This window comes from Pelobates fuscus, chromosome 6 (assembly GCF_036172605.1).
Source record: "Pelobates fuscus isolate aPelFus1 chromosome 6, aPelFus1.pri, whole genome shotgun sequence".
In the NCBI taxonomy this organism is placed as follows: Eukaryota; Metazoa; Chordata; class Amphibia; order Anura; family Pelobatidae; genus Pelobates; species Pelobates fuscus.
Genome location: NC_086322.1, coordinates 51,458,983 through 51,474,017, shown reverse-complemented (window position 1 = coordinate 51,474,017; position 15,035 = coordinate 51,458,983). Strand labels below are relative to the sequence as shown.

Below are 15,035 nucleotides of genomic sequence, written 5' to 3'. Positions count from 1 at the left end.
ACTGGTGGTTTGTCCACCAACAGCCCGTAGCCCCGCCTCTCCCGTGCTCGCTGTGTGCTGATTGGATGGGGCGCTGGTGGCAGTGCAGGGCCAGATTGCCGGCTCTGTCTCCGGGAAGCTGGTTGCGCATGCGCGGCGGAGTATGAGTAGCGCTGCTCGCTTGGGATGGTGACTGTTTCGGGGCTGTCAGTGGAGCCCTCGCTGCTGCTAACAAGGGGGGGTGGGAGCCGGGCTGGGGGGAGCCGGAGATTGTGACTGAAACCCGGATCGGCAGGATAAGTAGGAGAGAGTCCTCGGGGGATCCCTGACATCCAGAGCCAGACTGCACAGCCCAGGGGGGAATGATGAACAGGTTCAGAAAGTGGCTGTACAAACCCAAGGTGAGCACTGACACACGGTATACACTATACACACTGACACACGGTATACACTGTATACACAAACACTGACACACGGTATACACTATACACACTGACACACGGTATACACTATACACACTGACACACGGTATACACTGTATACATAAACACTGATACACGGTATACACTATACACACTGACACACAAACACTGACACACTATACTCTGTATACACTGACACACAAAATGTATACACACTGAAACACTGTATACACTATATACACAAACACTGACACACGGTATACACTATATACACAAACACTGACACACGGTATACACTGTATACGCAAACACTGACACACGGTATACACTATATACGCAAACACTGACACACGGTATACACTGACACACAAAATGTATACACACTGACACACTGTATACACAAACACTGACACACGGTATACACTATACACACTGACACACAAACACTTACACACGGTATACACTGTATACACAAACACTGACACACGCTATACTCTGTATACACTGACACACAAAATGTATACACACTGACACACAGTATACACTATATACGCAAACACTGACACACGGTATACACTGTATACACTGACACACAAAATGTATACACACAGACACACGGTATACACTGTATGCACAAACACTGACACACGGTATACACTGTATGCACAAACACTGACACACGGTATACACTGTATGCACAAACACTGACACACGGTATACACTGTATGCACAAACACTGACACACGGTATACACTGTATGCACAAACACTGACACACGGTATACACTGTATGCACAAACACTGACACACGGTATACACTGTATGCACAAACACTGACACACGGTATACACTGTATGCACAAACACTGACACACGGTATACACTGTATGCACAAACACTGACACACGGTATACACTGTATGCACAAACACTGACACACGGTATACACTGTATGCACAAACACTGACACACGGTATACACTGTATGCACAAACACTGACACACGGTATACACTGTATGCACAAACACTGACACACGGTATACACTGTATGCACAAACACTGACACACGGTATACACTGTATGCACAAACACTGACACACGGTATACACTGTATGCACAAACACTGACACACGGTATACACTGTATGCACAAACACTGACACACGGTATACACTGTATGCACAAACACTGACACACGGTATACACTGTATGCACAAACACTGACACACGGTATACACTGTATGCACAAACACTGACACACGGTATACACTGTATGCACAAACACTGACACACGGTATACACTGTATGCACAAACACTGACACACGGTATACACTGTATGCACAAACACTGACACACGGTATACACTGTATGCACAAACACTGACACACGGTATACACTGTATGCACAAACACTGACACACGGTATACACTGTATGCACAAACACTGACACACGGTATACACTGTATGCACAAACACTGACACACGGTATACACTGTATGCACAAACACTGACACACGGTATACACTGTATGCACAAACACTGACACACGGTATACACTGTATGCACAAACACTGACACACGGTATACACTGTATGCACAAACACTGACACACGGTATACACTGTATGCACAAACACTGACACACGGTATACACTGTATGCACAAACACTGACACACGGTATACACTGTATGCACAAACACTGACACACGGTATACACTGTATGCACAAACACTGACACACGGTATACACTGTATGCACAAACACTGACACACGGTATACACTGTATGCACAAACACTGACACACGGTATACACTGTATGCACAAACACTGACACACGGTATACACTGTATACACTGACACACGGTATACACTGTATACACTGACACACGGTATACACTGTATACACTGACACACGGTATACACTGACACACGGTATACACTGACACACGGTATACACTGACACACGGTATACACTGACACACGGTATACACTGACACACGGTATACACTGACACACGGTATACACTGACACACTGTATACACTGACACACTGTATACACTGACACACTGTATACACTGACACACGGTATACACTGACACACTGTATACACTGACACACTGTATACACTGACACACTGTATACACTGACACACTGTATACACTGACACACTGTATACACTGACACACTGTATACACTGACACACTGTATACACTGACACACTGTATACACTGACACACTGTATACACTGACACACTGTATACACTGACACACTGTATACACTGACACACTGTATACACTGACACACTGTATACACTGACACACTGTATACACTGACACACTGTATACACTGACACACTGTATACACTGACACACTGTATACACTGACACACTGTATACACTGACACACTGTATACACTGACACACTGTATACACTGACACACTGTATACACTGACACACTGTATACACTGACACACTGTATACACTGACACACTGTATACACTGACACACTGTATACACTGACACACTGTATACACTGACACACTGTATACACTGACACACTGTATACACTGACACACTGTATACACTGACACACTGTATACACTGACACACTGTATACACTGACACACTGTATACACTGACACACTGTATACACTGACACACTGTATACACTGACACACTGTATACACTGACACACTGTATACACTGACACACTGTATACACTGACACACTGTATACACTGACACACTGTATACACTGACACACTGTATACACTGACACACTGTATACACTGACACACTGTATACACTGACACACTGTATACACTGACACACTGTATACACTGACACACTGTATACACCGACACACTGTATACACTATACACAAACACTGACACACGGTATACACTGTATGCACAAACACTGACACACGGTATACACTGTATACACAAACACTGACACACGGTATACACTGTATACACAAACACTGACACACGGTATACACTGTATACACTGACACACAAACACTGACACACGGTATACACTGTATACACTGACACACAAACACTGACACACGGTATACACTGTATACACAAACACTGACACACGATATACACTGACACACAAAATGTATACACACTGTATACACTATATACACTATATACACTGTATACACAAACACTGACACACGGTATACACTGTATACACTGAAACACTGACACTGTGTACACTATATACACTGTGTACACACTGTATACATGGACACACATACTGTGTACACACTGTATACATGGACACACATACTGTGTACACACTGTATACATGGACACACAAACGCTGTACACACTGTAAACGCGGACACACAAACACTGTATATACAGTATACACTGATACTATACACATTGTACACACTGAGAAACTAAACGCTGACACACTTCATACACATTGTAAACACGGACACACAGACACTGTATATACACACTATAAACACTGAGACACTATACACATTGTACACACTGACAGTCATTACACACTGACACAGTCATTAAACAAAAACTGACACATTAAACGCACTGATACACACGGTGACACGCTCATTACACAAACTGACACTTTGATTACATACACTGACACACACTTCAATACCGACACTGGCACACAGATACACTGTCTGACACAGTCATACACACAGATACCCACACTGACAACAAATAAACATCTGGTAGACACAGTGACAGGTATATACACAGACTCTCAAGCTGTCACATATGTGTGTATTTATTACAAACACACTGGCACACATTAATACCTACAAATGCTGACACCTACACAGATACACTCTGATCCTGGTAGGCACAATGACAGACCCTCTGATACAGTTGCATACACACACAGATAGTAATGTATAAATATATACATACATGTACACACGGTTACAAATATAGATACAATAATAGGTATTCACACATGCATATATGCAGGTATGTGTGCATATACACGTGGGTATAGTTGTCACATGGCTGGCAACTATACCCACGTACATTGATATACACACTTACAAGTATACAGAAACACTAATACACTATGACAAGTGTACACACTGAGACACATACACATTCATACATTTACATACCCGTAAAGGTATACATCCAGATCATCTGAAACACACAGTGACACAAACAATATCATGTATACTTCTATAAAGATTGATGCATACAGAAACTCTGATACAAAACATAAACAGGGATACATGCAGAAACACATAAACAAACACTTACATGTATACACATAGACTCACTAATAGGTACACACTATGATACATAGACTTATACAATGTGAAACAGCCTTGTTCTGTGCATTTTTTTTCTAAGCTATGACATCTGTTAAATGTGACAATGTATTGGATTATGGCAATCAGATTTTTTTTCTGTATCATGATGTCAAGGTATATGCCAAACAGCCTTATCCTATTATATGACATCATGTTCTATGAGCTTTCCTGTATTATTACGTGATGTCATGGTCTATGCCGAGCTTTCCTGTATTATTACGTGATGTCATGGTCTATGCCGAGCTTTCCTGTATTATTACGTGATGTCATGGTCTATGCTGAGCTATCCTGTATTATTACGTGATGTCATGGTCTATGCCGAGCTTTCCTGTATTATTACGTGATGTCATGGTCTATGCCGAGCTTTCCTGTATTATTACGTGATGTCATGGTCTATGCCGAGCTTTCCTGTAATATTACGTGATGTCATGGTCTATGCCGAGCTTTCCTGTATTATTACGTGATGTCATGGTCTATGCCGAGCTTTCCTGTATTATTACGTGATGTCATGGTCTATGCCGAGCTTTCCTGCATTATTACGTGATGTCATGGTCTATGCCGAGCTTTCCTGTATTATTACGTGATGTCATGGTCTATGCCGAGCTTTCCTGTATTATTACGTGATGTCATGGTCTATGCCAGGTGTAGGTAACTTTCAGCACTCCAGATGTTGTGGATTACACCTCCCCTAATGCTTTACTCGCCCTTGGCACTCCATTCTGAATGGCTGGCTTAGTGTTATGAGAAACGTAGTCCGTGTCTTCTAGACAGCCAAAGGTAATCCATTGTCGCTACTACAGCCTGTGCTGTGCTCCGCTCCCATCTTACAAGATGAAGCAACGACTGCTGCATTGGATTGCTAATTTAATGAGTTGAAAATTCTCAGGCATTCTAAATTCGTACCTGTGGATTAGTCACTGCTTAATTTTGCACACATTTTGCACTTGTCCTCCCCTGCTCTCTTACGAACATAAGCTGAGATGCCACTGGTTTTATTTATAAGAGGTTGTTATTATAAATTGGAAACAGTGTAATGTTGGCCATAGAAAGTACTGATCAGATTATTTTCGAGAGACTTTGCACTGCTGCAACGAGAGCGTTCGGTCTTGTTCTGTAATGTTAGTCTATATCTGGCTGTTACCTCTTACCCCAAGGCAAAGTCAGCTTCACGACTTTTTTACTTTCTATGTGTTGCTTAGAGGAGAGAGAACTTGTTGTGAACCGTTCATATAATTTTTGAAATAAAAATCCAAAAATGCTTTGTCAGTTTGTGTTCTAAAGTAGCCTTTGGCAGACAGTTTGGGGATTTCCAGTCTAACAAAAGCCAGAGAAACTTATACCTTGTTTTCACTGAGCGGTACGGTTCGGGTCAGTACGGTCTAGTACGCTATTTTGAGTGTTTCCATTATGAAAGTGACCCATACCCACCAAACCGCATTATTCCTGGGTCCCCTTCAGATGTAGGTCCATAGGAAATGGTACGGCTAGGGCGGAGCTACTGGCGTCACACTATATAATCCATTGATTGGCGGACAGGAAAACGTCTATGCTCACGACAAATGACACACTAGGCATTTGGTCTAAACCCCGCATGCCGCCTGGCGGTTCGACTTGCAGTGGAAACGCTCACCTGATTAGTTTGACCATTCTAACCCTTCCGAACCGTACCGACCCGAACCATACCGCTCAGTGGAAACGAGGCATTAGTGGTTCATTCTCTAAACAGGACCTTTTAGAGAATTGAGAATCTGATCGCACATTTTAGGACAAAATAGCTGAGATGGAGAATTTTTCGATTTTTGTCTAAATTTTCTTTCCCCATCATCTGTTATCTACAATTCCTGTTTTAGTGACTTAACCCCATGTACGTTCTGACCCTGTCTTCAGATTTTAAAATTAACTTTTGAATGCTACTTTATATCGCTCGTATTTTAGATCTTGTATACAGTTTTTTAAGGGTCACTCGACTATGTTACTTTGCCAACTTTTTCTTTTTCGTGTTCCCATCAGGCCTCAATATGTACTGCAGTACTATGAGTTCATGCCCGATACGTGTTTACTGTACTGATCAACGTTCAGAGCAGAGGGAGGCCTGTCCTAGTATTTAACTATTGCTATGCATTTAATTTGATACATTGATCTCGCCTTACAGCTATTTGCTCTGCAGATTACCTGGGAGATCTCGGAGAATCATGCTTGTAGGAGATTAAAGGGATATGTTTAAAACTTTCCCATTTTATTATGGACACTTACAATCACTTAAAAAAGGTGACGTGATTCATCTTCTTATGCAACTATTTAACCTATGACTGTGAGTCATCTTTTTTGTCATTATTATTGAGTCTACACCGGTTGTGTGCTTTAAAATGGAATCAGGTTATGAATAATTTATACACTGTTATTGTTGTCTCTCATCTTGTAGCAGCTCTCGTTTTCGTGATACGTCACACTGTAAGGTCTGAGGCAGAGTTAACAGTTTGTGTGCCTGGGGCTTAACCCTTTAAGTCCACATTGCAGTCATTGCATTCTAGAAATGCAAAGCCCAGTGTTGGTGACACTGATCCTGTAATTGAGGCTTCCAGCACAGTGTGCGATAAAATCTCTTTGGCCTCAGATGCTGTTGTGCTGCAGGCCTCTTTGCAGGTAAAAGCGGTGAATATGCTGTTTCATTAGCTGATTCACTTAAAGCGGCACTGTCATGCCGAACTTACCTTTCCTCAATCTCTTCCTCTTCTCCCCCTCGCTCAGGATCTGTTATTCTTTTCTTCCTTTCTTCTTTAGTTTTCTTTAAAATCATAAGACAAAGTAGGGACTCTGTCTTATGGAGGATTCCTCTGCTTGACGAGCACTGACCAGCGGAGGAGCAAAGTGTGCTTCATTTCCGCTGGTCAGAGCAATTTTCCCATAATCCTTACCTTTCCTCTGTGTTCCCGCGGTGCTTCCTGTCATTTTAGACGAAACTGCCGAATTGCGTTCTAACTGAATGAGAACAGTATGTTTGTTTCTGTTAAAACGCAATTCGACACTTTGTTCGGATCGGAATTTCATTTGAATGAATGAAACTCCGATCCTATTCATTGCTGCGGCTGCATCTTGCAGCCGCTTAGTAGATAACTCCCTAATTCCCACGGTATTAGGGAGCTATCTACTAAAAGGCTGAAAGACCTAAATTGGTCTTTCAGCCACATTTACTAATACTAAGTAAAGATTACTTAGTATTAGTAAATAATATGCCCCTACTCGCTATATCGCGAGTAGGGGCATGTGCAGTAAGCAGCATGTGTAGTAAGCGCGGTGGGTGGGGGCCTTAAATAAAGATGGGGGGGGGACCTACCGCCCTCCCCCCTGGCCCCCACCCCTGTGCGGTGGGTGGGGGCCCTAATAAAACAATAAGGGGGGGGGACCTACTGTCCTCCCCCCCTTGGCCCCCACCCCTGAGCGGTGGCTGGGGGCCCTAAATAAAGATAGCGGGGGGACCTACCGCCCTCCCCCCGGCCCACACCCCTGAGTGGTGGGTGGGGGCCCTAAATAAAGATGGGGGGGGGGACCTACTGTCCTCCCCCCCTGGCCCCCACCCCTGTGTGGTGGGTGGGGGCCCTAATAAAACAATAAGGGGGGGACCTACTGTCCTCCCCCCCCTGGCCCCCACCCCTGAGCGGTGGGTGGGGGCCCTAAATAAAGATAGCGGGGGGACCTACCGCCCTCCCCCCCGGCCCACACCCCTGAGCGGTGGGTGGGAGCCCTAAAAAAACAATAAGGGGGGGACCTACTGCCCTCCCCCCCCCTGGCCCCCACCCCTGAGCGGTGGGTGGGGGCCCTAAATAAAGATGGGGAGGACCTACTGTCCTCCCCCCCGGCCCCCACCCCTGAGCGGTGGGTGGGGGCCCTAAAAAAACAATAAGGGGGGGGACCTACTGTCCTCCCCCCCCCCCTGGCCCCCACCCCTGAGCGGTGGGTGGGGGCCCTAAAGAAATAGCGGGGGGACCTACTGTCCTCCCCCCTGGCCCCCACCCCTGAGCGGTGGGTGGGGGCCCTAAATAAAGATAGCGGGGGGACCTACCGCCCTCCCCCCGGCCCACACCCCTGAGCGGTGGGTGGGGGCCCTAAAAAAAGAGTAAGGGGGGGGACCTACTGTCCTCCCCCCCCTGGCCCCCACCCCTGCGCGGTGGGTGGGGGCCCTAAAAAAAGAGTAAGGGGGGGACCTACTGTCCTCCCCCCCCCCTGGCCCCCACCCCTGCGCGGTGGGTGGGGGCCTTAATAAAACAATAAGGGGGGGACCTACTGTCCTCCCCCCCGGCCCCCACCCCTGAGCAGTGGGTGGGGGTCCTAAAGAAAGATGGGGGGGGACCTACTGTTTTCTTTTGGCTTTCCTTTCCTAATGCTTCATGTATCTTAATGATTATACCCACTCGCTTGTCACTTGGCTTTATTTATATTTACTATCTTTTCTTCCTGGTGCCAGATTTTTAATACCTGGGTGCAGCCATTTTGTTCTCATCTGCCCACGATGTCTGCCATTTGCCCTTTTGTGTGATGATTTTACTGATGGATTGTGGGTAAACTTGATTGGTAACAGAACATTACTTTAAGCTCCTGCCCATTGTCACCTAAAAAATTAAAAGCGATTCAGATATAATGAGCTGTATAGAAGCAGATTAGATATAGTATATTTTGGTGACTTCTTCTTTAAGTTTTTATTTTTTTTAAATGATCCCTTTTTGAGGTTGTAATTTTTTTTTTTTGCCTGATTTATTGTAGAGTATGTAATTGAGTTATCAGATCATTAAATAATTTAATCTATACAGTGTGATAGCATATGCATAAATTTTACAGATATAAAAAATACCACACCTCTGGTTTGCATATGTTGTTGCATTGAAGGCCCATTTGTCTGTCTCTTATGTAGAACCCTCTCCGATATGACCCAGAATGCTTTTATTTTGAAGCAAATGATAGAAAATACTGAGTGAAACAGACATCTTTGTGGCTACCTTTTTGTTCTGGTCTGGAACTGAAAATATTTAATTTTTTTTTTAGAATTTGTTGTTTTTCTACATAATTTTTTTTTTCTCAGACATAAATTTCCTTCAAGATATTGCAATGCGTACATTTGTTCTCTACAATACCTGCAGGCTGCAGACTTTAAGATCAGCAGTTTCAAAGATTTGCCCATAGCAAATACTTTACTATTTAAAGTTAAAATTGGCCTCTACAAATCGTATGGCTGACAAGTTCACATTCAGATAGATACAGATGCAATCTATACACTGTGCTGGCAAATTTTCCATAAAATGTATAGTTAACAGAATTTCTTCTTCTTTACTGCTTATCTAACATGGCATTCCAAAACCGTCAGAGCAGCTCCAATCCTTTCCAAAACGAGGAACGCTCCATCCCTTAATTGCTGTGAAGCCCAATATGGTTAAAATTAATGTTCAGTTAATTAACTTTTTATCTATACCTTTGCTAGCAATTTGTGTAACACTGGATTTAGATACAATCTTATTCTCTATAAATGACAGCTGTCATCATATTCTTGCTTATTATTATTTTTTGAATGGTCATTATATTTTTTTGTATAAAAATGATGTACATTGTTTTAACACTTTTTCATTTTTTTTCTTTTTTAAATCTGGCTGAACAGCACACTACTGATATTGGACCGGCGACTACTCGATCTAACTTGCCTGCTGCTGCTGCAGTTTCACACAGAGCAATCACAGCAGCAGGCAAGTTAGGTCGAGCAGCAGTTGGTCAGGTATCTGCCCAGGCAGATGGAAAAGTGGAATTTTCTCAATCAAATCAATATGCATTATTTAAAAAAAAATAAAAATAAAATAAATAATAATAATTGAGCTTCATTACGTGTAGTAGTGAGTATTTAAAAAAAAAAAGACATTTAAAATGTGACGTTTTTTTTAAACCATAGATACACTCCACTTAAAATTAAACTAACTTTCATAAAGTGGGTATAATCATTGAGTAGGACCGGGTTAACTTGATGTAGGTATAAAAACTAAAAGGGATATAAATTTATAAATATAAACCTTTGATAATGCCGGAGTGGGTAAAATGCCATTTAGAATACTAGGCTTACCTCCATTCTGTTACATTGAGTTTACTGTCCCCTAATCCAGTAGTCTCACTCTGCTCCACCTTATGGAGTGGTCATTCTTTAACCCATAGGGGGCCCAACAGGTAGATCCCCAGATGTTTTAAAACTACACCTTCCCCTATGCTTTGTCATTCTAAAGGCACTCGAAAGGCATGCAGAGCATCATGGGATTTGTAGTTCCTTTTGGGCACCCCTGCTCTATCCAATCCAGTTTACAGGCACTACGGGCTGTGTGCACAAAAGCATCACTATGCTGCACCACCTATGCTTCTCAAAGGGAAGCATTGAATCTGGTGCTTCTATATGAGAAGCAGTGCCTTCCTTGTGTTGATATTTACAGAAGTGCTTTTGGGGTTTTGAGTGTGTATCTATATACTACAATTACATTAATAAAATATACTGCAAGCTTGCTAATGGCTGCTTCATGCATCTTTCTTAACCAAAATGCTTCAGTGTTGTATCCCCAAATTCAGATACATTGGTGGATGCAGTATTTACCCCCATCATAGCATCCTAGAGGTAATGAATGAAAACATAATATTTAAAGCAGACCCACTGAGCTGAATGTGAACAAATTATTCTGGTTGAATTTGCAATAGCTATTTATTTTGGGATTAGACCTTTTGTATATGTATTGGTAACACTTTATATTGCACAATGAACAGATTCCCTTTTATTCGTTGATATTGCATGCTCTTGCGCATGAACTCGAAAATTGATATTATTGTCTGGAATAAGAACATTGCAACAGCATCTGTCTCATACAGTATTCATCTCTTGTTGTTTTTCCCCAAAATAATTTTATCCGTTTTAAAAAAACAAAAAAACAGGTTACCTACTAGTTTTAGTATTGAACATAATTCAAAATAATCATTTTATGTCCTAATAAAACCAAACATGCAAAATATGTTATTGAACTATATAGTTTATGGAGTAACGAAAAAGCAATGAAAAGAGGAATTCATAGTAAGGATAATTGAAGAATTGAAATAACAATCCCTGTGATGCAATAATGTTTATTTATTGAGTGCACTCTCATTGTGATTAGTCTGTTTAAATTAACCTATCCTCTTCAATACATCTATATTAAAAAGCCAATGCTGAAAATGAGAAATTATGTTTATGTTTATGTTTAACTTTTTTCAGCATAAGAAGTAACGCATGTTTTGATTTTTTTAAAATCATCTTTCACTGGAAAATGTATTCATGCCAATACCATGTTTGCACACACATTACTTCTGTTTTTTGCTCTTTACCCAATATATATTTACTAGAATATACTTGACCTACATACTGCATATTGTCCTCCTTTTGTCCATGTTATAAATAAATAATGAATATTCTTGTGAAAAGGTTAGGTGTGACACCTATACCGCAAATACCACGGATTTTCAATGGCTGATAAGTTTGTTATTCATTTTCTTCCTCTTACATTTAAAAACTTGTTTAATTTTTTTTGTTTTCTTTTTAATGTCATTAAATGTATTTAAATACATTCTGTTTAAATTCTGTTTTGACAAATTAAGTAAAATGAACTCACAAAATCAAATGCATTTCATTATCATTCATTTTTATTTGCGCCGAAAACTATTTTCCCAAGATATTTCCTTTTTAACTTTCTCTACCTTATTTCTCTATTTCACCAACCCTTTTCTGTGTTCTATTTCTATGTATTGTCGCCATGTGTATATTGTGCAACACTGGGTAGTGTAACCAATATATTTTCATAATACTTTTTATTTGCTGTGTACCTTAATATTCAAGATTTGGTTTAAAAATGCTTGCCATCACTTTCATATTTTGTTGTAAGTAACTTTTTGTGTGTCTGTGCACTAGAAAATATTAGTTTTTCTTGTTTCTTTAATAAGAGTCAGCTCATTTTATTAAAATTTTATTTAACAAAAAAACAAATAAAATCTTATGTCTAGGCTGTTTTAAGTAGTAGTTGTTGTTGTTGTTGTTGTTGCTGTTGTTGCACTCCTGAACAGCATTTCTCATATATAATTGGTGTAATATATAATTTGTAATTTTAGTTTTATGACAAAGGTGCTTTTAGTGGGTTAAACTGATAGAGTTCAATTTGTTCTGCAAAACCTCGCATTTATGCAATATTTCAGACATATTACTTATGGGGGTGTCTACCTGTAGGTTTAAACTGTTTGCCTGGGGATTTTTTTTGAATGCCTTGATCTATACATTCAATCGTGCTTGATTGCTGCTTTACAATACCTGCCAAGATGCTGCTATCGGACCCACTTTGTTGCCTCGTGGCTGCGTGCACAAAGTGGCATCCCTGACAGGGGAAATCAAAAGATATCTCTGTTTAGCCTTTTGGAACGTGCCTTAAAAATGCATTGCTTTCTACTTACACTTCTCGTCTCTTGGTGCTTAATCAAAAAAGCCCTCTAGCTACAAACAGTATGCTTTTGAATCCAGGAGATCAAACGCCCATTGATATAGAATTCTGACAGATCCATATGGAGGCTGTCGTTAATGTCCAGTGGGTGAGATTTGCATAGTAAATTGACTTAGTGCCTACTGAACGTCCTAAAATTGTTCTTCAGTGGAGAATGGTTTGAAGTGAAGATATAACCTAGCTAATCTAAAAAAAAAAAAAAATCTTATTCATTGTCCTCTCTTCTGGATTCTATTTGAATGTGTGTTTTTTAAAATATAAAATAAAAATGTTTAAGTGCCAACATATTTAATATTCTTGCATTGTAAGGTGTGCACTTTATAGGGCATACGATTGTTTATGCTCTTCCCTTTTTTTTGTTTTTTTTTATTTAATTAAAAAAATATATATATATTTGGGTTTTTTTTTTATTAAATTTTTTGTTTTTTCTCCATTTTGTGTTCTACTATTTTAATGCAATATCATTACGCTTTCTTAATTTACCGTTTTGTTTATTATTCACTAAAGAAATTGTGGAAAAATGATTGAACTCCTATATTTTTCTAGCTTGAATAATTTTTTTCATAAAATTGGGAATAGGTGAATTAATTATTGTGTGCCTGTGTGTTTTAGGATGTCTATTGTGGTGACAGTTTAAAATACTTGAAAGAAAAACAATTTTAATTAAATTTAGTGCTTTAAGATTTGTCCTTATTTGTTTGTTTTTGTTTTTTTCAAATTTATTTTTAACTTTTTTTTTTTTCGAGACTCTTATTTGTAATTCATATTTCTTTTTCTGAAAAAAATTAAATTAAATTTCATGTGTCTAAAATACATTAATCATCCCTTGCTGTTGGTGGCAAATGATGTTTTAGTAGGGTTGCTGGACAGCAGAGTTGTGTGCAGTGTGTATCAGGGCTCTGTGTGCTGCTGTGATAACACTTGTGCTGTTTATTTTATATTTTTAATTTACAGTTTATTTTAGAATTTACAGTGCTTACCTGCCTGTCCAGCTGTTGCCAGAGCAAACAATGTAATTTTAACCCCAGTAGTGCTGTCCGCATGGGCGATTGTGTGTCACTAAGGAGGGGGATACATTTGTGCTGCATTTCTCTGCAGAAACCGGCATGCATCCGGAGCATCCTTAGGGACGTGATGTTGACTTGAACACAGAAGTGCTGTGGAGGTGTTTTGCTTACCTGTAAGTATCCTTAGTGATGAGAGAGAGTGAAGAACAGCTGTGTCCAGAGAAGTGATGCAGTTCAGCTTTAACGGAAATTGAGTCCCAAATTAATAATAATTGGAGGATTGATAAATCAACGCATTAAATCTGGGATCCTTTTTATTTAATGTAATCTAATCTTTACACCTGCATTGCCATGGAGGTTCGAGCATTTTTCTATACGGCTTGAACGCAAAAAAATAACCTCTTGCTGAGTTTGATTGTGCACATCATTGGTCTTTTTCAAGTTTGAAAAGTATATGAAATAAAGTGTTGCATTATAATAGTAACTGTGAATTCAAATGGACACTGTAAGTACCATAATCACTGAAAACCTATCTGATTTTAAATCATTCCTGGTTTTGTGGTTTACATCTTCATCTGCACTGTCTGAACCTCATTCCCACACCACTGAGTGCACACTTGCACAACAAGAAGATAAGCATATTCAGAACCTGCTTCTTAGCAACACAACCATAACTGTAATACGCTGCAGTGGTTATGGTGTGTTTAGTGTTCTAATACTGGATTCTATTGAACTCCAATTCTATAAAAAGGAAGAAAAATGCTTGCAAGAT

The 15,035-nt window shown here is 40.3% G+C and overlaps 1 protein-coding gene across 2 annotated transcripts in view; it reads left to right on the top strand.

Moving 5' to 3' along the window:
- Window positions 1–233: 233 nt before the first annotated feature.
- The window catches only part of ZFYVE28 (zinc finger FYVE-type containing 28), a 216,646-nt gene continuing 201,844 nt past the window's right edge, over window positions 234–15,035 (top strand). For both annotated transcript variants that reach the window (XM_063457689.1, XM_063457688.1), the window contains exon 1: window positions 234–380. In XM_063457689.1, the coding sequence (XP_063313759.1) occupies window positions 342–380 (39 nt within the window). In that variant the 5' untranslated portion in view covers window positions 234–341. The remainder of the gene's footprint in view (window positions 381–15,035) is intronic.